The sequence below is a fragment of the Vulpes vulpes genome, chromosome X, assembly GCF_048418805.1.
Source record: "Vulpes vulpes isolate BD-2025 chromosome X, VulVul3, whole genome shotgun sequence".
NCBI lineage: Eukaryota > Metazoa > Chordata > Mammalia > Carnivora > Canidae > Vulpes > Vulpes vulpes.
This window is the reverse complement of record NC_132796.1, coordinates 5,445,728-5,471,093: the sequence shown is the minus strand read 5'-3', so window position 1 is coordinate 5,471,093 and position 25,366 is coordinate 5,445,728. Positions and strand designations below refer to the sequence as shown.

The 25,366-nt window shown below is 40.9% G+C and overlaps 1 protein-coding gene across 1 annotated transcript in view; it reads left to right on the top strand.

Annotated features, from left to right (window-relative positions):
• The window catches only part of ANOS1 (anosmin 1), a 182,562-nt gene that overhangs the window by 86,911 nt on the left and 70,285 nt on the right, over positions 1 to 25,366 (top strand). Inside the window, exon 3 of the mRNA XM_026015316.2 lies at positions 19,241 to 19,303. Coding sequence (XP_025871101.2) covers positions 19,241 to 19,303 — 63 coding nt within the window. The remainder of the gene's footprint in view (positions 1 to 19,240; positions 19,304 to 25,366) is intronic.

Here is a 25,366-nt window from a genome sequence, read left to right as displayed (position 1 = left end):
ATGAGAAATATGAAAAAAGGAAGCAATAGTAAAAACACTGAGTGCAATCCCACAAATCTACCACTCTATTGATTAGGCAAGGTCATTGATTAAAATAAAGCCAACTGAAATGTCCAGGTGTCTTGCATTGAGATTCTGAGGGTCCACACAGGAAGCCTTTCTTTAGGAAGGCCAGCAGTCGAAATTTTTGTCAATTCACGCCTTGCCAACATCGGCAGAAAGTCTTTCTGTTTCACCCTTCTGATTCAGACAGGCATGGACATTCGTTGTGCAAACATTGTATGTTTGCAATGACTTCTTCTGGACATGTTGACTCCCCTCTGTCAACGTGAGGATGCACACAGCTCCCTGTTATTACTGTCTCATTGCACTTCTGGGGGAACTTTGAATTGTCTGTGGAGGAGCATGCATTTGAAATTGAGATCCCTTTGTGGTAAAAGCATTTCATTTCAAAATTATACGTGGGAAGTCCTAGTATAATGTTAAGGCCAAAAGGTACTCTACAGAGTGCTATTCTCATCAACCTAAATCTTAAAAAGAAGCAGAATAGAATAAAAATATAACTTAGAACAGGAGGGCCCAATTTATTAGTGCAACATCTGATTTAAGCCTAAAATTGTAGCCACCAGTATCTTGGGTTGTTACATCATTTTCCCAAATTGACATATTCGATCAAGGTCTATGATTACGAGATGCAGACACACCTTTTTCCCCCCACCCAGTATATAAGCATGTTAGGAATCCATAAATGGGAGTGCCAGTTCTTGCATTGGTATGTGTAGAATTTATTTTAAAAGATTGATGGACTAATTGCATCCATCTTGCTGAAAGGAAAAACAAAAGGATCGCAAGAAGTAAGTTTAATGAGAAGATGAATGTTAAGGATTGCTATTTTATTTCATTGAACACTTTGCTGAGAGCCTCTTCTTTCCTCATTCCAAACATCTGATTATTCCCCCATTTACCAAAATGAGCTATTTAGTTTGCAATGTATTGCTTTTATTTGCCGTGTGTATGTGTGCGTGTGTGTGCGTGCGTGTGTGTGCATGTGCATATGTGTGTCTGTGTCCAATTATGTTTGCAATGACTCTTCAGATTCATAAAATTTTTTATTTCTTACTGCTTTATCCCCTGAAAAATTCCTTGCTCCTTGGGCATTCCATCTGTCTGACTATGCTACTTAGTTTCATAATTTAAAAATGCTTATTCTTCTGCATGTAGGCTAAGCTTCTGAAGTAAATATCTAATCTTAGAACAGCATCAGAGAAGGAAGTATAATCCTGTAACAACGAGAAAGCATTGTTGTGTCAATTATAATTATATTAGAAAACCCTGTGTTTTCGGACTACTGATGTGAATCATAGTCACTGATTTAAGTTTTTAGGGGCCATCTCTACCCGTGGTTTCCTTCTGGAGCAGCAATCGTCATGGTAGCTTACAGAAATGATCGGCATTAATCATGTGCTCTAAAGCTTTTCCTCGTGGAGACTGTCTTAGAATGAGCCCTTTATCAAGCTTGAATAGCAATGTCTGCTAATAGTGCAACAGGTTTCCCGTATCGAGAAGATTTCATTTCTGAATTCTCTGATTTTATTGCAAGTGGGGGAAAAAAGACCTAAGAAATATATCTTCAGTATTTCCAATTCCGTCTTTTGCAGGTTTTGTTTGTTGATTAAGAAGTCTGAGCAAAAGGCTGTGCTTTGTTTTCTTTTTTTCCTCAGTAAAGCAACAAGTGACCTCCTGCAAGAGGGAGAGAGCTCTGTCCCTCGTGGCTTAGTGGGATTGCTTGCAGGGTCTCAGGGTGCAGGGCCTCGGGGTGCAGGGCCTCGGGGCACAGGGCCTCGGGGTGGCAGGGCCTCGGGGTGCAGGGCCTCGGGGTGGCAGGGCCTCGGGGTGCAGGGCCTCGGGCAGCGCTCCCCCTGCTTCCCGGGACTGCGGAGGGGGGTGCGGGAGAAAAGCTGCCTCCTCGCTCCCCTGCCTCGCCCTCCCTCCCGCTGGAGGACCTCTGCTTGAAGACAAACAGATGCCCGGCTGCCAAATGCAGGACTTAACCTGACCCTCGGCTGGGCTCACAAAGGAGGGCTTTTAGGTCCCCAGGGAAACAGCCCCTGCATTTTATGGCGCCGTGAAATTCGGAGTGAAAAGCCCCAGCCCCTGCTTAGCCATGCGAGGCGGCCGTGCTGGGTGTGCTGGGTGCCGGGAGGGAAGTGGGGAGCGGCGGAGGGACAAAGTTCCGCAGCCACAAAGGCGGCCTTCCCCCTCCTTTGATTGTTAGGTGGTCTGTAAAACTCCCGAGGACTAGTTGAGCCGGGGCACAAGAGCATTTTGTTGTCACTGGTTCCCTGGCCTTCTGGGTGGGGCTGGGCGCAGTGACCGAGGCGGGGTCCTCTGGGTGCCCCTGCTCTTGCTCCTTAAGCCAACAGCCCCCGCACCTTCGTGTCCAAAATAAAGAAACAAAAGTGAGAGGAGCTCATCACGCACAGGAAGGACTGACTTGCCTTGTTGGACAGATCTTGAGTCTCTAAAGATACTTAGGACTCTGTTTTCTACAGAGGATGCCATTCTCATGGTTTACTTTGTCCGCTCTTTGGGGGCAGGTCTTTGCAGGAATCCATCACATTTCGTACTTGAACTTAACACATTCGGTACACATTTCTCCTATTTTGAATAAACACACGGAGACCTTTCTAGTATATCAACAACTGGAGGAAGAACATCGCACGACATATAAAAGTGCCCCGAGCGCCAGTAGGAACGAGGCGGGTGTGGTTGGCGGCCACGGACGCGGCTGCATTCCCATCACTGGGTGGCAGTGTCTTGGTTGAGCTTGGCTACCACGTTACCCTGTGGATTCAAGGTGTCCAAGGTCACTCTCATGAACTGACACGTGGACCGAGCAAAGTGCATTGGGAAGCAAGTAATAACACGTGAAGGAAATACTCTATACTTTTGCTTCTGTGTGTCATTGGCCAGTTAGACTGTTCTATGTACTTGTCCTGAATCACAGAAGCTGCCTATTTAGATTTATGGGGTTGGTACATCTCACCTAAATTTCTTAAATAATGTGTGAGTGAGACAGTTTTTAAGCTCCCCCGGATGGAAGAAAGCAGTCAGTAATGACATTGGCTATGTTGGAAGCACCACACATGGCTCTCGTAATATAGTTGTGTCCACACGTACATCGTCTTCAAGGTCATGAAGTCTTCCCGAGGGCATGTTACCGTTTCATCCAGCAGACCTCTCCGTGCTGTCTTTATGAGGTCATTAAAGGATTGCTTCTACAAACGGTGCTGCATGTCTAGAGGAACGGAAGCTAGATCACTTGTCTCTGATAAAGGGAACGTACATTTCTTCAGTAACAGAGTCATTTTCTTTCTTCTGTATTTCAACATCATGCCTGCTATGCTTCTGGAAACACATTCCGTAATTACTCTAAGATCGCAAAGATCCCATCTTCCATGTGCCCACAAGCTAAAGTTTACTCTGAGTAGCCTGTGTGTGTTAGAAATCTTGTCCCTCATCTCAGCACAGCAGAAACCTTTCGGGTGGCTCTACACTGCAGAAATTTATAGCTTTATTTTCATATTTCAGAAGATCAGATCTGACAGCAGCATACTCTTCTATCCTACCTTCTTTTGCTACTCTTTCTTGCTCAGTACTCTACTTTCTGTCTGCACAGGGCCTCACCCAGAGAGCTTTGCCCAGCTCCACAGCAGGGTTAGGCTACTCTGTCTGTGCATCTCTCCACTCTTCCATGGCCTTGACCACTGTGTTGTAATGGTGTCACTAATTCTGTCCTCTGTTATACTTGAGGTTGAAGCTGACAGAATGTCCATGTGTACATGTGCTCCCCGTGTCTCTCAGAGTCCCGGACACATAGACGTGGCTCAGTAAACGTATATGCAGGAGAGGGAGGGAGGGAGGGAAGGAAGTAACAAAGCAGAAGGAGAATATTACTTTGCTTACTTACGTTTGTTTACTCCAAACTGAAGGGATCCTAGGGCTGGAGATGGACATTAGTGACATAGTGGACAGAGAGGCTGTACCTACATTCTTTGTATTTTTGATAGCGTAGGCATCAAATCTGAATGCGCATCTAGCATCTTAGACTCTTGTATTGACAATGAAGAAAACCGATCACTCTAGGTACATATAAACTGGGAGGAATTTAAACAGGGGATGAGGTGCTTCCCAAATGATTGGAAGTGTTGACGGAATGATTGGCTGTATGCCCAGCCTCCACAAGTGACTCCAGAGCGGTATAGAGCTGACCGTCTTGCTCACTTGGAGGCTCCTCTGGAATGTCTACCTCAGGGTTAAGAATCTTCCCTGATGAAGCCTGTCTAGACATGCAAGAAGACGAGGATGACAGTAGAAATAGTGAACAGGGGACAGACGAGGAAATACCTTCTGCTTCATTTCTGCCTCCAAGTGCTGCATGAATGCGTTAATTAGCATAGCCTAATTGATTCAGAATCTCAGGGGCAAGGTCATCTGGGAAATGCAGTTTTTATCTCCTCTCATGCAGTAAAAAGAGAGAGTAATGGATGTTGAATGCACGCATTTTGCTTTTTCTAACACTGAGTTCGTCATCCCCAATATGGTGGCCGCTAGCCACATATGGCTCTCTAAATTTAAATGAATTAAAATTAGTAAAACTAACTATTTAGTTTTTAGTCACATTGGCCACATTTTAAGCACTAATAGCCTTAATGGCTGACGGTTACCATATTGGACAGTGTACATACAGAGCATTTTCACCATTGCAGTATGTTGGATAGGACTGCTCCCCATGATGTGAGCTGCCTTTTCTTCCAGATTTTTTGGTTCAGCAGATGAATGAGTGGGTAAAGGAGTCGAGAGAGTAAGCACAGTTAATTAAGCGGTGTTGAATTAGCAGAATTAAGCACAAAACAACAAAACAAGAACTCTGCGGTTAGATTCTTAACTATCTGTTTCAGGTCAGTGGAGTTGACGAGAAAGCCGTATGTACTTTGCCTACAGTGTAAAGAAGGCCATTCCAGGCCCTGTGTTTCATTTCCTGAAAGACTGGGAGCATTAAACAAACTTCCCTCTGAGCCATACGTACTGAGTTTGCACTCGCTGCTAGTTGTGATTCAGTTCACAAGTAGCTTTAATTGTCATCTTATTATAGTGGCATTCTATTGGACCCAGGAAACACACTATCAGTCCTTTGAGGGGAAAGGAAGAACAAAATTAAATATCCAGATGAGATTTGTGTGAGTTCTGAGTTTGGGTTAAAGGTCAGATAGGTTCTATATAAATAGGATTTCCCACCCATAACTAACATACACCCTCTATGACAGTGTTTTATTTTCAGCTTCTGGAAAGTTATGAATATTGTGACTCACTCATTAATTTTGAGCAGACCTACCACATAACGCCAAGTTGAATGGGTTTGTTCAGGGATGCGCTAATGTCTTAGAGGCGCTTTTATGTTGACAAAGCTGGGGTGATTTGATCTGGCAAGGGAGACAGGAAGCATGAAAGTCCTTATGAGTTTCGGTTCCCTAGTCCATTCAAGAGCGCACCATGCCTTCCTTGAGCTTGACATGTCAGACAACCAAACCACACAGATAAGATATTAAGCTGTCAATGTTACAGACTGCTTCTATCTGAAAAGGATTAGTGTTGACACTCTTGCTGATTTATCCAACTAAGGACTTGCTTCATTTTTAGGTTGTCTCTTGAAACCTACTACAATCACTCACCTCTCCGACAAACAGGTTTAATTTCTCGGCAATAATAAGCTGACAGTGTGTATCTACCTATGCCGTTCTTATATACTGCAGATAGAAGCAATCTTATTAACCCGCAGCGCATAGAAGTTATTGGAAAGTAGCTCTCTGAGATTTCACAGAGGAGGAGCAAATAGAAAACTCCATTCCTCCTCCTGTCACATATGCAATGTTTTTAAGGCCAATAGCCCAGGGAAAAAGGACACCAGGCCACCCAACTTGGGAATACGATTGACACGGTTCTCCAACACTACCAATTACATGATTTCTTAGGAATTGTGTGTTGTTAAGAAAACGTATAGAAAAAATACATACGAAGATAAGGATCAACGCTAGACTTGCATAAGCTTTTAAATGTAGCATGAAGTGATGGAAATCCTAATCTCCATTCAACTTGAAGCATGTCAAGGAGGAGTTCTTTAACCTGGGGGCTCAGCAGTGTCAAAAGCATGCTGTGCAGATTAAATTCTGGCTTTCACTCAGGAGATGAGGTCTGGCCGTTTAAGCCTGAAAGGATGCTGGGCCTGGTGATTCCAGGCTATGCAAAATCTGATCTAGTGAAAGCTTGTGATTCTGGGTGCGCAAGGTGGTTCTCCTCATTCAGCCTCTAGGATCTGACTAATGGCTGGTATAGGTTTCTTGAGTTATTGTGTTTACGTGGGGGTCAGTATTGAGAAAAATGAGGATGATTGGATGGTCTGCCAGAGGACACAGGTGTCTATGATCAAAGTATAATTTAAAAGTGTGTGTGTGCATGTGTGTGTTTACACTTTCTGGGTTTAGAATGACACATAGAGATATTTTCTAGCTATTGTTGAATTTTTGAGCACTCTGATTGCATATAAATGTTTTATTTCCCCGGTGGAAATGCTAATGTGTCAGGTACGTCTTTGGGCCATCTGCTTCTTCAATAAATAAATTTTCTACCAAGGGTCAGTTCTTAAGTGTCTTCAGGAGAAAGTTCATGTTCGCATGTCACCTTCCTAATTTGAGGGAAGAGCACCCACCCCTTGTTACTTCCCTGCCTTGGCCAAGCACCAACATCAGTTTTCTCTCATTGGACTTGTAATAAACGTGGCTTCTGCTGATTTTGGAATTTATGTGTGAATCTAGGCAGGATGTGCAAATACTACTGGAAGCTAATAATCAGGACATGACATTGAGTGACTCACAACTGCAAACAAATAGATTGTACTCATTTCCTATTTTTATTGTGAGAAATCTTTCCCTCTGATGTTGTAAGAAGGGTTTGTTGAGTACAAAGGAGGGAGGGACACTTCCAGGGGCGTGAACTTGTTTCCTGTGTTTTGTAATTAAAAACCAAGACACAAGGTGAAGATGACGGGTCATGACAAAACCACCTGAATGAATAGAAGACCTCCAGGGTGACACTAGCATCCCTGTCTCCTTATTGTAGGGTTCCTGAGGCTGTGTTTATAGTACCTATTGGGTCTAACTGTACAGAGCCTAGAAGATTCTTCAACAGTTCTGTAGGAAGAACTGCCATCCAGTCACTACAGGTGTCAGACCTGAAGCATTTGTCTGTACATGTCCACTTTTCCTGGTTTAAATCAGCCCACTGATACCCACTTTATGATTTTCCATAGATCTGTGTTCATAATAGCTTTTTAATAATGTTGGATGAAGAAAATTTGTGATTTTGAGATTTCAAGGAATTTTAAGATTATGTATTTTTAAAATAGTTTTTTTTTTCTTAAGATTTATTATTTAATTGGGGGGGCGGGAGGGGGAGGAGCAGAAGGAAGGAATCTTGAAGCAGACTCCCGCCTCTGCCTGGCTCAATCCCATGACCTGTGAGATCGTGAAACTGAGCCAAAACCAAGAGTCAGATGTACAACTGGCTGAGCCACCCAGGTGTTCCTACTTTATGTATTTTTAATGTTTAACTTATTATTAAAAATTCAGAAAAATTATGAGTAAAAGGACTTCCACATACTATTTCTCTAAACCAGAGTGCAGCAAATGTTCTATGAAAGACGAGTAAATATTTTTTGGTTTCTTGGACATAAGGCCTGTCACAACTAGTCAACTCAGCTATGGTAGCACAGAAGTAACCAGAGGGAGTGTATAATATACGTGAATGGGCGTGACTGTGTTCTAATAAATTGTCGTTACCAAAACAGATGGTGTGCCAGATTTGGTCTCTGGTTTCTAGTTGCTGACCTCAATCTAGATTTACCAATCGTTAACTTTTTTGTGCCTGTCATAGTTGCTTTATCACATTCTATGTATTCATAGAAAAAAAAATTATATGTGTGCATGCCCTTGTAATTGTTATTTTGTTTCCAACCATTTAGGAACAAGTTGTATGACTCTTTTACCCCCAAATTCTTCAGCATGCATCTCTTCCATGACTGCTGTGGAATTACCAAATTCAGGGAAATTCACTTTGATGGAACACTTTTATTCCATATATAGCGTTCTTTTAAATGTTCCTGTTGGTGCCAGTAGCGTCTTTTGTAGAATTGTTTCATTTGATTTGGGATCTGGCGTGCGGTCTTGCTTTGCACTGGATTGTTCCATATCTTTAGTCCCCTTGAGTTTGGAAGCATTCCTTATTCCTTCTTGGTTGTTTCCAACATTGGTATCTTTTTTAAAGACTAGAGGCTTGTTGCTTTGTACAAGGAGCCTCATTCTGGATTTTTTTTTTTTTTTAATTTCCTTGTGGTTCAGTTCAGGTTTTGCCTTTTGGGCAGGAATCCTGCCTTGAGAATGCTGTGTTTCTCCCATTCCTGGAGATGTCACTTTATGACTTAGTTAAAATATTCTCTGCCTGGTTTCTCCACTGTAAAGTGGTGACTTTCTCTTTGTAATTAATATCTTTTTGATTTGAGAAATAACCATGGGAGTATTATTTGAAGCTGCACTGGTCTGCTGAAATTCCTTAGTGGAAGATGAGGCAAAAAATCTGGATGCTAAGAAAGCATGTGTGGTCTTCAGTGAACCAGAATTCCATGACCTGTCTCAGGAGGCTTCATAATATACACAAGGACATGGTTAGGTGAGGAAGAGCTACAGCGAGAGAGTAGTTTTCTGGTAAGAACTACCTTGATTAATCTTATTGTTCCGCTTCAGTTGCTTTTTGTTTATTTCTAAACACTTTCACTGAAATTAAAAGAGCTCCTAATGTTAGAGTTCCCTTTATTGTGAGAAATAGTTGCGATAAAAGGAGGCCCAGATTCGTAGATAAACATCATGGTGGGAGAGGAATTATCCTTTGATCGTTTCAGAGAAAGTTGATTTGTGATATGAAATGTCTGAGGCGTAACATTGTTGTTCAGGGTTGGCATGCTGATCCTCTGTGGTTTAGGCTCTGATGATTGTTCAACTGTACTTCCATAGGATGTCTGCCAAAAGATTTCATTATTTTGGCAAGACACAGCGCACTTTTCGACACACAGGATTGTAACAATTTCTATACCAATTTAGAGCTGGAGGGAGTCCATGAATACTTCTAAAGGCAGTAGGGTGCACATATTTTAGGAAATATATTGAAAAAAATCCACTTCCATCTAAAAACCAGATCTATAGTTTCCCAGAGAAATTGCTGCCATTAATTTAGGAAACAGAAATGGTCTTTGGAAACTTTTGTTGATAGCATTGTTATATGTTTTGAATATATAACTGTATGAAATGAGAAGTTGGATTTGTGTGTATGTGTGTGTGTGTGTGTGTATGTGAAACCTAAAGCTTATTCCTTATATCCAGGCAACAATGCAGATAAAAATTAAATGTAAATTATTATTTGCTTTCTTGTTATTCAACAGAAAATTTTTTTGTGAAGGTATACTATATGTGCTACAAAATGCGCACTACCCTAGTGTCAGATTTTTCCTTCTGATCCCACCTTCTGACCACACACAAGACTAATGCCACCCAACCCAAACCTAGTTGTTGGGATTTTGAGGGAAAAAAATTGGTACTTTTCTAATTCCACCTAAAAGGAAAAAAGGTAGATATCAGGGAAATATGAGAGAACTGAAATAAATTCTTTTTATGGGTCTTCTAGAAATGGAAGGCAACCAGATTCACCGAGTACCCATCTTGTGTAGGTATTTTAGAAGGTTGTCTTTATAAAATTTATTTCAAAATGATTGTCTTTGGCAAATATTATTCCATTCTTTTATGTGGCAGAAACCTATGGTTCAGAGAGGTTAAAATAAACTGGAATGGGGGGAAAAACATTTAGCAGGTTAATCCGACTTCAAGGATCCACGGTCTATGTCTTGTCCTCAGACCTGCCAAAATCATGCACTTCTGTGCCCTTGTGTGTCTTATTCACCTACTGAAGACCTCTCAAACTCCGCTTTCAGAACTACATCTAGAAGGGCACATGCATCTGATCACTTTTTCACTGGGAAAACTCTCCCTGGAACAGCTGTGCTACTCCTGACCATCGTCTTGTATGTCCACATCCAAATTCTTACATCCTTATGCTGAACAGTGAAATTGCATGGCCTGTGTCCAATTATAGATGGGGCCATGGACCAAAATCGTGCTACCAGCCAATTGCCTCTATGAAGATGTGTTAGTTCCTGAATATGGAGGATGTAGGGTTGGGATAAATGCCATCAGAGAATCCTTGCATCTCTAAGATTCTATGTTTCCATGTTGTAGCCCCTGCAACATTCTTTGGGACCTTCATCAATTGATTATTTCCTGTTTCTCCTCCATCTTCAGTTAGACCTCCTCCACCTGATCCTTTCCTTCTCTTCACCAACATGTTCGACATTTATTTCCTTTTGCACTTGTGGCCTAGATTTTTGCTTATAAATAAACATGACTTATTTATGTAACCTTTCTAGGCAGTATAGAATTGGCAGCATTTTGTGTGTGTGTGTGTGTGTGTGTGTGTGTGTGTGTGTGTGTGTGTGGTTCGCAGATTTAGCAGACCCATCACCTAGCATGATACCATGGTAATTAAATTCTGCAGATATCTGTAAAGCAATGAATGAATGAATGATGTAGAGAGAACGAACAGAGTTTGTAAATGCTCATCATTCTTCAACCTTTCTCCAGAACTACATGTCCACAATTCCAGTAGCGTGTTGGGCATTCCTTCATGTATTTCATGTTAGAGTCTTGATTGCTCAGCTTTTCCTATGTTTGTTTATTCCCCACGCTCCATCTTAGAGACACCAAGAGTTCCTTTCAGATCAAGCTTAGAAGTTTTGGCGTATTTTCCTGTTCTCATTTGTCGCTCATTCCTACCTTTCACAGCAAACCAGCAACTGTGTCCATGAGCTTGCAGCTCTATGTTGCCTTTCCTAGGCTCATGTTCCTTTTCCTTTTATCCAGTGTCCTCTACTACCTAGATGGCATCTCAACCCTATACATGGTAGACAGAAGCTTTGGAGAACATTGTAAAAACTTCTACTCCAGTTTCATTTGCTGTAATACCTCACCTCTGTAATCTAACTCCTATTCCAACTCTCTTAGGGCTCCTGGACCCAGTTCCGATGTGGGGGGTTCCCCCCTCCCACATCACCAAGCAATTCCTGGATATCAGCAGCATGTTTGAGAATTCAACTCAATTCTGATGTTATCTATAGGGAGATTCCACCAAACCTATGAGATTGCCCACCTTGTGCCCAACTTCATAAGGCCAATGTCAAATCCAGACCAGTGATAGATTGGAAGTTCCCACGACTCCCTCCTAGGGTTCCATCAATTTCCTAGAGCAGCTTACAGAATCCAGGGCAACACGTTAACCAGTTTATTAAAAGATGCGATACAGGATACGAGTTAACAGGCAAGTGAAAAGATATATAGGGTGGAGTCCCCAACAAAGGAGCTTCTGTCCTCGTGGAGCTTGGGGCCCAGCTCTGTGGCACATGGAAGTGTTCTGGTTGCCCAAGCATGAAAAATGTCTGAAAGGATAAAAAAAATAGTCCCCTTGTGGATTTTTTTGAATTGTGTGTGTATATATATATATACACACACACACACACACACATATATGTGTATAAAGTATATATATGTATAAATCTTTATGTGCATGTGTGTATATGTATATAGTTATATAACTATATATAACTATATATAACTATAACTAACCTATATATATATATATATATATATATATATGTAAAGTAATTTCAACATCCAACATGGGGTTTGTACTCATGACCCTGCGATCAAGAATCATAGGTACTTTAACTCATCCAGCCAGGTGCTCCAGTCCTGTTGTGTTTTTATGGAGGCTTTATTACCTAGCAATGAGTGACCAAATATTGGCTGACTCAATCTCCAGCCCCTCTCTGCTCCACAGAAGTCAGCGGGTAGTACTGAAACTTCCAATCCTCTAATCACATGATTGGTCCTCCTGTCAATCAGCCTCTGTCCTGCGATGGGGTTGGAGGTGGGTCCTAAAGTCACCTTTCTTAATAACAAGACACCCATTTCACCTTTATGACTACTCTGATGCATTTTCAGGAACCATGGATGAAGATTAAATATATTTGAGAAATGTGTTTTGGTCATCTGAATGACCAAATATATATATATATATATGTGTATATATATATATATACACACATATATATATATTTTTTTCAAATATATATTTTTTATAAATCATTATATTGCACCAAGACCCAAGTTATCTTAAACACAAAGTGAGGCAAATACCTCAATGTTTTAGGACTATCATTGGCTCCTCATTGAGTTCCAAGGGCCCTGTTTCTAGCCTTGTATTTTACAGCATCTTCTCTTTTAGCTATCACACATCACATCCTCCACATATACCATCCTGGCCCCAGATCTGCTAAAATTGGTCAAGTCCCACTCTTCCTCCTAAGTTAATTCATGAGTCCTCAATTCTATGCAGTCCTCTCCAATTATCCCATATGGAAATACATATCACTTTTACAGTGTCTTATGGCACATTATTCTTCTCTTGGTTATTCTGTGCTGCATCACTTTAGACTTAGTCACATGGTTTCTCCCATGGAGATTATAAATTAATTTACGGCAGAATGACTGCCAATTTCCCCCCACCTTGAGACTAGATGAATACATTGCACATGGGAAATACTCATTTTTACTTGTTGATTTGGCAGATGTTAATTTGAATTGGTTGGAATGTACGGGATGCTGGTTGCTTTGTTTTAATGGGTTCTATTTATTTAATATAATACAATTATGGGTTCTGTTTCCTCGATTCTTGGACATGTGTGAAAATTTGAATTTTATAGTAACCTTTTGTGCTTCAGAATTTATTATAATTGCTATTAAGGTAATAGAATTTCCTTTTCTGGTAATGCAATATAAGGTAATAGAATTTCCTCTTACAGAAGTGTTTGGTTAAATGTAAGGTGTGGAATTTTGTGCTAATCCATCTGGATGGTACCAAAGCAGTATCAGTAATTTCCCTCTTTGTCAGTGCTTTGGCTCCTAAGAGTGGGATCCCTTCGTCTGTGATATGAAACACACAGTCTTAATGGTTATGATTTCATTAAGTACCTTCATTTGTAACACCCAGGGCATTCTGGAGCTGAATCCTTTCTGGGATCATTATAATTCAGTAATCTTCTACATTTGCGAAGTACTTTTCAGTGTCCAAATCCTTTTCACATACATTACCTTATTAAGCCTTGTAGCACGTGGCATAAACAGCACAGTGTTCTGTAATGGAAAGAACATTCCTTTGAGTGTGCCAGAGTATGAGTCCAACTTCTAGTTCCTGAAATCTCAACCATAGTCACTTGCTTGGTTTACTCAGCCTCTCTACACTGCAGTTTCTCTCTCTAAAATGAAGGAATAACAGTATCTAATTTTACATACTTGCATAGATCTGTTGTTAGAGGTTCATTGAACAAATAATTTTAAAAGTGTTTTAGAAATCCATAAATGTTATGACACTCTTTGGCATCCAATAAAATGTTTAATATGAAGGATTGTATTCTCATATTTGAATTAGCAAATAGAGGCTAAATAATCTACGTGATTTTCTCACAGGTGTAGGTTAGAGAACATGGCAGAGATAGGGCTCAAACCCAGGCTTCGTGTGCCTCTGTTCTGCACCATCTGCGCTGCCACAGTGCATGGGATGTTCCTGAGAATCTTTTCTGTCATTTGCATGCTCAGTCCCACAGGCCTTGTGAAGGATGAGGAACGGTTAGCAGATACAGGCCCTCCCTAGGATGAGTTTATAGTCAGTTGGAGATAGTGTCACGTAATTACAACTTGTAGCATTTGTAAGATGTGAGCATTCTTGAGGGAAAGCTGCATGGTTGCAGAGGGGGAGTCAGTGCATGTTGTGTGGATACCAGTGGTCAAAACAGGTGATTTGAAGTTGCTGGTGGTTGGAGTGGAGGACAGACTAGACTCCCTTTAAGAAAGGTGTACAGTAGTAACCCAGTGGAAGTCGAGGGATCTTGTGTTTGGGGAACAGGAAAAAGACCAGCTTCGTGGAAAGTAATTCATGAGCAATTAAAGAGGCTGGGGAGGCAGGATTTGCTGATTGACCAGATGTTTTGAATGTAAACCATATACTTTGGGCTTAATTTGGTAATTATTGTCTAATTTTATCAGAGAACTCACATTATCAAAACCATGTCTTAGAAGGTTGAATGTGACCAAAACATGTAGAATTGTGGCATAATTAGAAGTGACAGTTTTGAGTTAGCCTTTACTCCTCTGTCCCGGGCAAGTTGTTGTTTCCTAGGATCAACTCTTGTTATTATGGCTAATCCACTGTATTTCTGTTGCCTTTTTTTTTTTTTAAAGAAATTTCTCAACCTCAGCACTGTGAACATTTGGAGCCAGATAATTTTTTATCATGTTGGGGGGGCTAGCCTGTGCATTGTATGACATTCAAGCAACATGCCTGGCCTCTGCCCGCTAGAAACCGGTACATCTCTCCTCCATTGTTTCCAACAACCATCTCCAGAAATCACCAAAGGGCATCACTGAGAGGGCAAAATCACTTCCATTTCAAACCACTTACTTAGAGCAATTAAAATAATTTATCTAGTATCTTCTGCTATAAATAAATTGCAGAAAATTACCTACACAGCATTATGCAATACATTTAATGAACAGTTGGAAAGGTTTACATAAAGTCAGCATCACTGGCTTCTCTGAAGTTTGGAGAGCTGGGCAATTCTGGATAAGAACTGAAAGGCAGTGAAGAGCAGTTGTGTCCTGAACATTGGGTGAGCTCTCCAGTTTACTGGTCTTCCTGCCACTCCCATTGTTCATAACTTACCCTCCTTCACTCTTACTCATTATCTGCTTGGTCCCTGGAAAAATACTTCCCCACTCAAATATGAGTGAGCCAGCTCCAGGAACTGCTTATAAAAACAATAAATTTATTTAACAGATGTTTATTGAGCTGCTACTATACATTAAGAATATCGCAGTAAATGTCACAGAGTTTCAGTGCTCGTGTGTCTTACATTTTAAAAGAATATTGTATGTACATGTTTGATATTGTGTATTTTGTAGTATTAATGTAATACAGAAGTATCATCTAAGGAAATGATATTGCAAATACAATTTTCTAGATTAAGTGAAAAATAATGGTGTCTATAATCCAAAGGATAATTTATGTGATTAGCTCTGTCAGCCAATTTTTAAAAATTTTCTCTCAAATTTTAAGTTTTCTTCATTTGGCTTAAGCAGTAACATGGGAAGAAATCATTTCAAAGAGTTGATCATCCTAAAATCTGAAAGCTTAAAACACTTGCTAAATGCAGTTACTGTTTTGTTTGTTCTGTAATTTGATCAGGGCATGTATAGTTGTGATATACAGTAAATTCCAAAGCAGTTGTCTGCTTCTAGTGTTGTTTTTCTCATGGAAATAAGATTTGAGTCTGCCCTCTTTTGACAAAACTTTTTTTCTTTTAAATCTGGAGAAACAGGATGCTTTTTCTTCTTGTTTGAAGTATGAGAGAAATGGTAGCTTTTTGTTTTCTGTTTTTTGTTTTTTTAAATCTCCCTCCCCCTTTGGCGTTTATTGCAATCATTTTACCTGGCTGAGAGCACTACAAAGAAATAGAGTTTTGGCAAATTGGTCCTGCAAAGATTTACTCCAATTTCTACATCCAGACTTCTCTTGTCAGATAGTTTTCACAGAGGATTATTAAAGGAAAATGTTGGCTGTCATTAATAACATTTTGTGATGTATCTTTAGACACTAATTATTACTGGTTATTGGAAATGAGGCAAGCATACAATTGAAATAGAACTTTAAATGAATTGTATATACTGATGCTGGACTCGGCATATAGAGATGCTGGATTAACAAGAAGACAGGTACGTTATATATTGCTTCCATTAGCATTTCACAAGCGTGCCTATTTTTGTAAATGATATTTGTTTTACATAAGGTATTTGTTCCACAGTCTGTCAGGAATAGGATTATGTGGAATTGTGGAGATATCAAAGGAGTGAAACTTTTTAATGCACCAATGTTTATAGTTGAGACAATGCAACTAAGCACATGTGTTCAAAATTACATTTTCAGCAGTGATCCAAAGCAAGAATGGTTTAATTATTTTGAGACATGGTTAGCCACATTGCACTGAGCAGTTTTACATGGAATGGATGTTTGTTGGATGTTTCCTAAATAAAATGATAAAGACTTAGTTTGTAAGTAGCTGAACTTGTGTCCCTGGAAAATCCCCACATCTTATGGAGGGGTCCTCTCACATCATAGGACACGTCCCCACCTGAACAAAGTCTCAAGGTATTCTGGAGAGTGCCATTTATTCACTTCAAATTGTCTTGAGAAGGAATTAGGTCTAGATATACTTACTAAGTGACCATTAAACTTTTTTTGGCTAGAAGCCAATGTCTTAAATACCGAGAAGTCTGAGGATAAGGAATCAGACATACCTTTAGGAAACAAAACTAACTCTTGACAGAACTCAAAATATGTAAGAGAGACAAGTTTTTTTTTTTTAAGATTTTATTTATTTATTTGAGAGAGAGCTCCCATGAGCAGAGACAGAGGGAGAGGGAGAAGCAGGCTCACTGATGAGTGCAAGGCCCCATGCAGAGCTGATCCCAGGACCCTGAGATCATGACCTGAGCTGAAGGCAGATGCTTAACCCATTGAGCCACCCAGGTGCCCCAGGAGACAAGGTTTTAAGTGATTTCATTGTTGTTAGAAAAATAGTTTTCTTTTTAGAATTGTTATATTGACAAAAAACTGTGCATTTGTTTTAATATGCTTAGGACAGGTGAACACCAGGAAACTTGGGACAAGCTTGTGTAAGTATTGGAAGAGGTCAAATTTTTTAAATTAAAATATCTAAAAATGAATTGTTCATCTGCAACATTAAAGAATATAAAATCTGAGATGTTCTTATAAGAAATAGATTTGATGTTTTTTTTAATGAAAAATAAGAGAAAATGTGGGCTCTCTCTTTTTTTTTTTTTTTTTAGAGAGCGAGAGAGTGCTAATTTGCAATGGGGGCAGAGGAAGAGGGAGAGAGAATCTTAAGCAGACTCCACTTTTAGGGCAGAGCCTGATGTGGGACTTGATCTCTCAACCCTGAGATCATGATCTGACCTGAAATCAACAATTGGTCCACCCTATGTACTGAGCCACTCAGACGGAGTCCATAGGACTTTTTTTCCCCCAGCAAATTCTATAGCTTCCCCAGCTTTATCGACATAGGATTTACAACCTGTACAGCTTTAAGTGATATGATATGATGATTTGATACACATATATATTGGGAAATGTTTACCACAATAAGGCAGTTCTTTTTAAAATGTAGTAAGCATCAGAATTTCCTAGAGAATTTGCTAACAGAGATTCCTGGGTCCTGATCCCAGAGATTCTGTTTCTAGGTCTAGGGGTGGGCCATGAGTTTGCATTTCTGATAAACTGCAAGGTGATGTTCATATTATCAGTCATCGATCACACTTTGAGCAGCATTGCTCTGACAGATTGGCGGTTGACACATGGACAGTAGAGTCTTACAGTTTAAACTGTATCTTTATTTTAAAACAGAGGGGGAGGTGACTACCAAGTAGAGTGAAAAACAGTATCTGTATATATCCTGAATTCTAGAGTATACTTACCTGGAATCTAACTGAGAAGTTTGATCCTTATTGAGAAATTTACCAATAATGAAATAAAAATCATATAGATAAAATAATAATGACCTGATAGGAGCCAGGGGTATGCCAATGTTTAGAGAATGATATAAAACATAAAATTGAGGATCAAGTCTCCATTCACATTAATGGACTGTATTTTATATAATATATATAGTACATGTAGTATATATAGTGTTATAGGATAGATAGATGTGTGTGTGTGTGTGTGTGTATAGTTCCATGGTGTACTAGTATAGTATATATAATGTGTGCAGTATATATGTAGTATATATACACTATATTGTGCATATTATTATTATTATACTGGTACTATATATAGTACTAAATGTAGTAATAAACTATTATATACTATATTCAACAATATTCTTTATATACATTTAATATATAATATGTATTAATATATACTATAATTATTATTACTATTAACATTCAACAATATTCTTTATTATTCTTTACATACATTTAATATATAATATGTATTAATATATACTATAATTATTATTACTATTAACATGATTATTATTATTGAACAGTGGAGCCTGGTTATTATCTTTGATTAGTTCCTATGTATGGTAATTCATTTTAAACATATATTCAGACTTTATTCTCAATTCTGAAAGTCTCATGTCAGAGAGTTCATTCAATATATTTAGGTTGATTCAATATATTCTAGTATTTATTTCATAAATATTTATGTTAAGATACATTCAGTATATTTTAATAGAGTAATTAAACTGGATGCATGTAAATGCTGTTAGGTCCATTGAGCTAAAGATACTAGTTAACAATCATATGTTATAGATAGATATTTAGTACAATGCAACTTCACCCAGTCACCTGCAGGAGAATATATAGACAATACTCCTGTGTTACCATTTGTAAAGCAAGTTCGTGTTAAAGTTTATGAAAAAACAAAATTCTTCTGTGACAGCAACTGTTAGAAAAATTTCTTTTTTCTTTTCTTAAGATTGTATTTTTAAGTAATCTTGACACCCAGCGTGGGGCTCAAAGGCACAACCCCGAGATGAAGAGCTATGTGCTCTGCCAGTCAGCCTGCCACGCAGCCCTAGAAAACATTTCTTACTGAATAAAAATATTTCTCGTCTAAACTGTTCAGCCTGATGGCGAATGTCACTGCTTTTTCTACACATCTCCTCCAGACCATGCAACTTCTCATTTTCAGTTATGTTGAAATACACATTTTTTGTTTCTGTCCTATCATGCCGCTCTTTCTCAGATTCCTATTATACCCCATTCAAATGATCCCCGAAGTAGCTGGGTTTCCTAAACTAATTAGCAAAAGTAAGGAGTGCAGATTCTTTTCCTTTTGGCCCTGTTTCTTATCTGTTTATTGATTTACTTTTATTGTTAATCTCTCCTAGTGTCTGGAGCCCTGCAAGGAGTCCTGGGACCTGCGGAAGCAGCAGTGCCAGAGCTTCTGTGAGGTAAGACAGCTCTGGTGCAAGCCCAGAGGTACTCATGCAATGGCCTCAATCTGACAGTGCTCTGCTGGATCATTGATATAAAAGGGCACCTGCATTCCTCTGTAGGTTGGGAAGTTCAGTTTACTTTTACGTCAGGGATGGGTGTGTGTGTGTGTATGTGTGTGTTGTGAATTTGTATAAAAAAGAAAAACGTCATTGAGCCTTCTTAAAATATAGTTACCTACTGCTTCCATTATTGGTTAATCAGAGAGAAAAAAAATTACTACCTATGTGTAGGGACTAGAACCTTTTTATTTATTTTATTTTTTAAAAATATTTTATTTATTTATTCATGAGAGACACAGAGAGAGAGGCAAAGACATAGGCAGAGAGAGAAGCAGTCTCCCTGCAGGCAGGGAGCCCGATATGGGATTCTGTCCCAGGACCCCAGGACAACGACCTGAGTAGAAGGCAGATGCTCAACCACTGAGCCACCCAGGCGTCCGTAGGACCTTTTTAAAGGTACAAACTATTGATGTCCTCTCCTGACTTTCCAACATGACTTTTCTATGAGTAATTGCCCCATGATGTTGGAAGTTTTCATGCTGTTTGGGGGAGGCCACCCATTTGATTGGGAGTGGGGTTCTCAACATTTTCATCTGATCATTCACCCTTTGGGCCCCCATATCCTGGGCAGAAGACTTGCCTGCTTTTAACTGTATGGGAGGCATTTTACTTGCCCTGTGCTTACAGGTGGAGAATAAAGGGTATTACTATCCTGGACACATGCTGTCTGAAATCCTCAGTTGGGCTGAGAAGGGGAAGAGCCGCTTTGCTGGACTGTGTTCTCCAGAGCAGATCAGGGCTGGGATATGCTCAGATGCAGCCAGGAGGACGTGGAGCCAGGCTGACCGCCTGGTGACCTCCCATAGAAAGGAGAGTGGGAAAGTCCATGAGGCCCGGTGGGGAATGGCGCTCCAAGGGCCCACCGTGGCAATCACAGAAGCTCTGTTGAGGGTCATGGGGAGTGAGCCAGAAGGGATGCCCTGTGGCACCGGAGTGCAACGATGGTACAGGGCTTCTCTGAAGGGAACTGGAGACCGATAGGGAACTGCAGACGTCTGTGACCCTGCCTTTCCCCTGCGTGAAGCACTCATGGGATCCTGCCGCCTGAGTTTCACCATGGAAGGCACACAGATTCTATTCTGAGAATATGAATGTGGAATTAGGATAACAGTATCTCCATCCATCTTGTGCATAAAATATCTCCGCAGTCCTCACATCATTGGCCTTCCCAGTAACACGGAGCTAAGCAAAGGCATGTAGCAAGTCCGTGGGAGTTAGGCTTGGAAGCCGTGAAGGACTGGGGAATTGGAGCTCGTCAAGTCCAGTGGCTCCCCCCGCTCCAGGTAGAGAGACCAAGCCTAAAACCCCCACGTGTGTCACCTTTCCCTGCATCCCAGTGCTGCTGTGGCTGGGCTTCCCTGGGACACCTCTGCGAGGTCATGGTGTTATCAGGTTCTTGTAGAAAAGGGTTCAGTATGGTTTTAGACAAGTGGAGAGGAGGAAGTGTTTCTCAACACTAATGTGATCAATATGTGGTCTTTCTAATCTCCCTTGTATTTCGCTTTGAAAGTTCTGCTCAGCATTTTGTGATGGGCTGGAATTTTGGCGATTTGCAGACTCTTCCATACTGATGTCTGTGTTGCCAGAAGCGCTTCGGACCTGAAGATTACTGTCAGTGAAGTCTTTGGATGCGTTTTGTAATTGTGGACATTAAAACGCCACGAATAATAGCACAGGACTGGCAGATACTCCAAGTTACTTAGCCAGTTGCTCTGCAAGGACGCTCACAGCTAAGCTAACGATTCGGTGTTAACTCCTGTAAGACGAGAACCTTTCTAAGTCTTGGTGTCCAGCCCTTTCTGGATGGTGGCAGAGTAACATCAATCGTACTTTGTGTCCTCCCTCATAGGAGCTGACATATTATCCACCCATTTTCCCAAAACATTTCGGCTTCTTCGGGGAGTCGGTCCAGACTTTTCCAGAAAACATATGCTGACCTGGCATTAAATGTAGCATATCTTTATATTAGTTCTCTATTGCTGCATAACAAATTACCCCCAAGCTTAGTGGCTTAAAACAACACACATTTCTTATCTCATAGTCTCTGTGCGTCAGGAGTTTGGACATGACTTAAATGCACACTTTGCTCCAAGGTCCCACAGTGCTGTAATCAGGTGTTGGCTGGGCTGCTTCCTCGTCTGGGGGCTCAGCTGCTTCTGGTGATGCTCTGCTTCCAAGCTCATTGCAGTTATTGGCACTGTTCGTTTCCTTGCGGTTATAGGGCTGGGGGCAACTCTCAGCACCTGCAAGTTCCCTGCAGTTCCTTGCCCTACACACCCCCACCCCCACCCCCCTGCAGGCAGATCACAACATGGCTATTGACTTTTCAAAGCTAGAAGGAGAATCTTGATCTCCAGTCTGCTGAGACCAAGCCTTCTATAACAACATATTCTCGGGAGTGACACCCCTTCCCTTTTCCCATATTCTGATATTCTGCTGGTTAGAAGCAAGTCACGGCCGCCCCCTCCTTACCCCCCAACCCACCCAAAGAGAGGTGATGACGTCAGGGGAGATTGTGACTCATGGGGCTCCCTGTGTGTCTACTACAAGAAGGAAAGAAAAAGAAGTGGATCAGTCCCCTTGAGGCATAGAACAGAGCAGAGTCATCAGACATAGAAGAAAACAGATGAATTGATGCAGTGTCTTGTATGCCCTACAGCGTGCCCTCCTGTTTCTGTTTTGCACTCTGTGCTATATGCAAACCGTACGTCCATAGGAATGAAAAGATGCTGTGGTAAGATCTTGAGGGACAAGATGTACCATGTTGTTTGCTTCATAAACATGTGATCCCTTAATATCAGTGAGTCTGGGTTGACGTTGTGACATCTTATCCCCAAGAAGAAAGATGTAATTGGAGGTCATCAGAAACCTCGTTCCCTGGAAATTCCAAACGTGCTAGCACACTTCTGTAATAGCTCTCGTCTCAGAGATAACCATGAACGAAACCCAGCTTATTAAAATGGGCCTCGTGTACAAACTGTGGTTCCTGCTCTGGCAGGAGAGGTTAATTGGAACTGCAGAGGCGGGACAGATAGAGGCCAGCTAATGTGACCCCTTTGTGGGCAGACCTCAGCTCAGTGGTCAGACCACTCAAGCCTCCCTGTTGCATTTCCTTCCTTTCAGCATTCTGAAAACCCTGCCTTGTTCCTTTCTGTTTGGCCATAATGTCTGCCTGTTACGTTGACGTAGACTGAATCCTGAAGGACTGGCCCTGTTTCGTCATTTCGGACGATCATTCACTGAGGCAGACCAGATACGATCCTGTTCTTCCTTTCACTTGTCTCATGACGTGCTTGAGTGCCTGTAGGGTTCCTATTTCCATGAACCTAGTAAGTGTTCCCTTTGTAAACGTCTAGACCCAGAAGCACCCTGGAGTTTATTCATCTACAAGTGGAACAGCTGAACTGTTAGATCTGTTTGACCCGGTGGGTTTATCTGTTAGACACTCTGAGCTTTGCTTGTCTTCTAAGGCATGGTTTGCAAAAGCCAGTCGGGCTTCTAAGTTTTCCTAAGTAAGGTTTTATGGGAACGCGCCGCACCATAAGTTTGCTTGGATGCCGTCAGACGCAGCCTTTGTGCTACAGCAGCAGAGCTGAGACGTCCTGGCGGATCCCAAGGTCCGTGAAGCTCAGACTATTTACCGTGTTTTCAAGCTCCTGCTCTAAGAAACAGAAGAGCAGTCATAATCCCGGCACAAAGCGGCCCAGCGCTTCAGAATGTCGGTACTTCTTGATCTGTGTTTCCAGCACCTGGTTCTAAACAAGGCGTTACTGTTCTTGGTATTTTAGTCATAAAATAAATTCTCTTCCACGGAAGAGATTTTTTGGAGGCGTGTTACTCATCATGTACCTAGAATTGGTTCGTGGCTTCCTCGCACACTGATCTCTCTAACTTCTCATTTGATTATTTATACGATTCTGCTTTAACTACTTTGAGGCTGCTGTCAGAGTTCAAGATGTTGTTCCTTAAATGAGAAACTTAAATGTGTTAGAGTAGCTATCTTGCAGGATTCCTTGTGTGGATCAAAAGCAATAATTTTTGCTGTGTGTTTTTGGAGTATGTTGGGTTGTGACAGATACATAGGTCATGCTTTATTGTTTCAGCTTATTAATTAAACATTATCTCCATCTTATTATTTTAAAAAATTTTTTTAAAAACCATAGCAAACCATTTTTCTTCCTGACCATAAAACGCACATTTCTTCCCATATAAATGTTCCTTTCTTACATTTGTAGGGATGTAAATTATCAAGCAAAATATTCTTTTTCTTTCTTAATGGTATAAAATAATTTTGTTTTAATTGCTATTGTCTTTGTTTTGATGAAACGTGATACATGGTAGTTAGAGTGACCTCCTTGCTGGAGGACACACCTCTCATCTTTACTTCTGATGTTTCTGATTTTGTGACATCCCCACCCTAGTAGGAACTCACCGGGACGTCCGCATTGACAATGCGAAGTGCACAGGAGGGTCACAGAGAGCTGAGACCTCCTCTGGGTCAGGGATCTGCTAGTGGGAGAGGTATCCTGGGCTTGCAGTAAAGCTGTTCTTGGACCAGCCTGGATTCTGATAGGTCTGGTTCTTGTCACAGTGAAAATAGGCATAGGAAGGAGGCTTTCACTCGACCACAGATAGGATTACAGATTCGTTTCTTTCTGGTTTTCTTTCTTTCTTTTTTTTTTTTTTTTTGCTTTTCAACATGTTTTCTTATTTGATTATTATATTTGATTTTCATAATGATTCTTAGAAGCTAGGTCTGAATTTTATTCAGTGAACTTAATGAGCAACAGGGCTGACATACAACAATGAAATGGTTTTATCTGCCCAAGATTGCATGTTTAATTGGTAAAGGTGGAAGATCTGGGATGGAGCTGGTGGTCCACCGCTTTTCCATGTACTCTGCCCCAGGCACGTCCTCCTAATGCTGCTCTGTGTCCCAGCCTACAACAGAGTGGAGGATGAAGTTGTACTTCTCCCCAGCAGGAAATAAATTAGAGCCTCTTTCTCATGTAAAGTTGTTGGCCAACCATCTGTGCTTAAACACCCTTGAACAAGAAGGGAGTTTTGATTATGCAAAATAATAGTTCATGAAAGGTACATCAAGGAACTGCAGGAAGAACAAAGCTCCTTACTGCTTTGGATGTACTCCTGAAAACACACATCAGAAACTAAAGTGGTTATGATTTGTCACGCTCCTACGGGAAGCTCCTTGCACTCAAAACTTGTTACCCTTCCAGTGCTCCAAAACCCAGGTCTATGTCTTAAAATGTAGGGTGTTAAGTACATGCATCCCTTCAGGAATGGAAGCGGTACCCTCTCCCATCTGGGACATCTATAAAAGAGTTAAAGGTACTGGAAAAAGCGGGTGAGTGCTGAATTAGAGAATGATATCCTATGCCCAGGTGTTGGGGGGGGGGGCGGCACAGGAATCAGAGCCAGGTGCATTGGAGGGTGTCATGTGGAATTTGTGTACGGTTTCTTCTGAAAGCTCCACGTTCCTTGGTGAAACCCGGTGTGTAGCCAGGAGTGATTGTGAGATGCGGCGGGGGCTGGGGTGACTGGCATGTAGCACGTTTTCAAGAAATGCTAGTTTTTAGTATTATAAATAGCCAAGTTTTATTTTTACAAATGATTATCTTTACCTTTTCATAATGCAAATATTGAAAATGTAAAGGTATTATATTTCTGGATTGGGATCTCTGGGCGGGGGTGGAAAGAGCACACTCTGTCCCAGTTTCCTTTTCAATGTAGGGGATGGCGGGAGTCAGGGAATGGAAACATTTCAAGGAATGCTCGTGAAGTTTTACAATTGTTGTGAGAGTTCCTTTACCCGTCATCTTACAAGGAAGCTATTATCCTCATTATATCAAATTTTATAGTCCTGGAAAATGAGAAAATCAAGAATATTGAGTGACATTTTAGGGTTGTTCAGTAGTTTATGTTGTCTTGATGGGACAT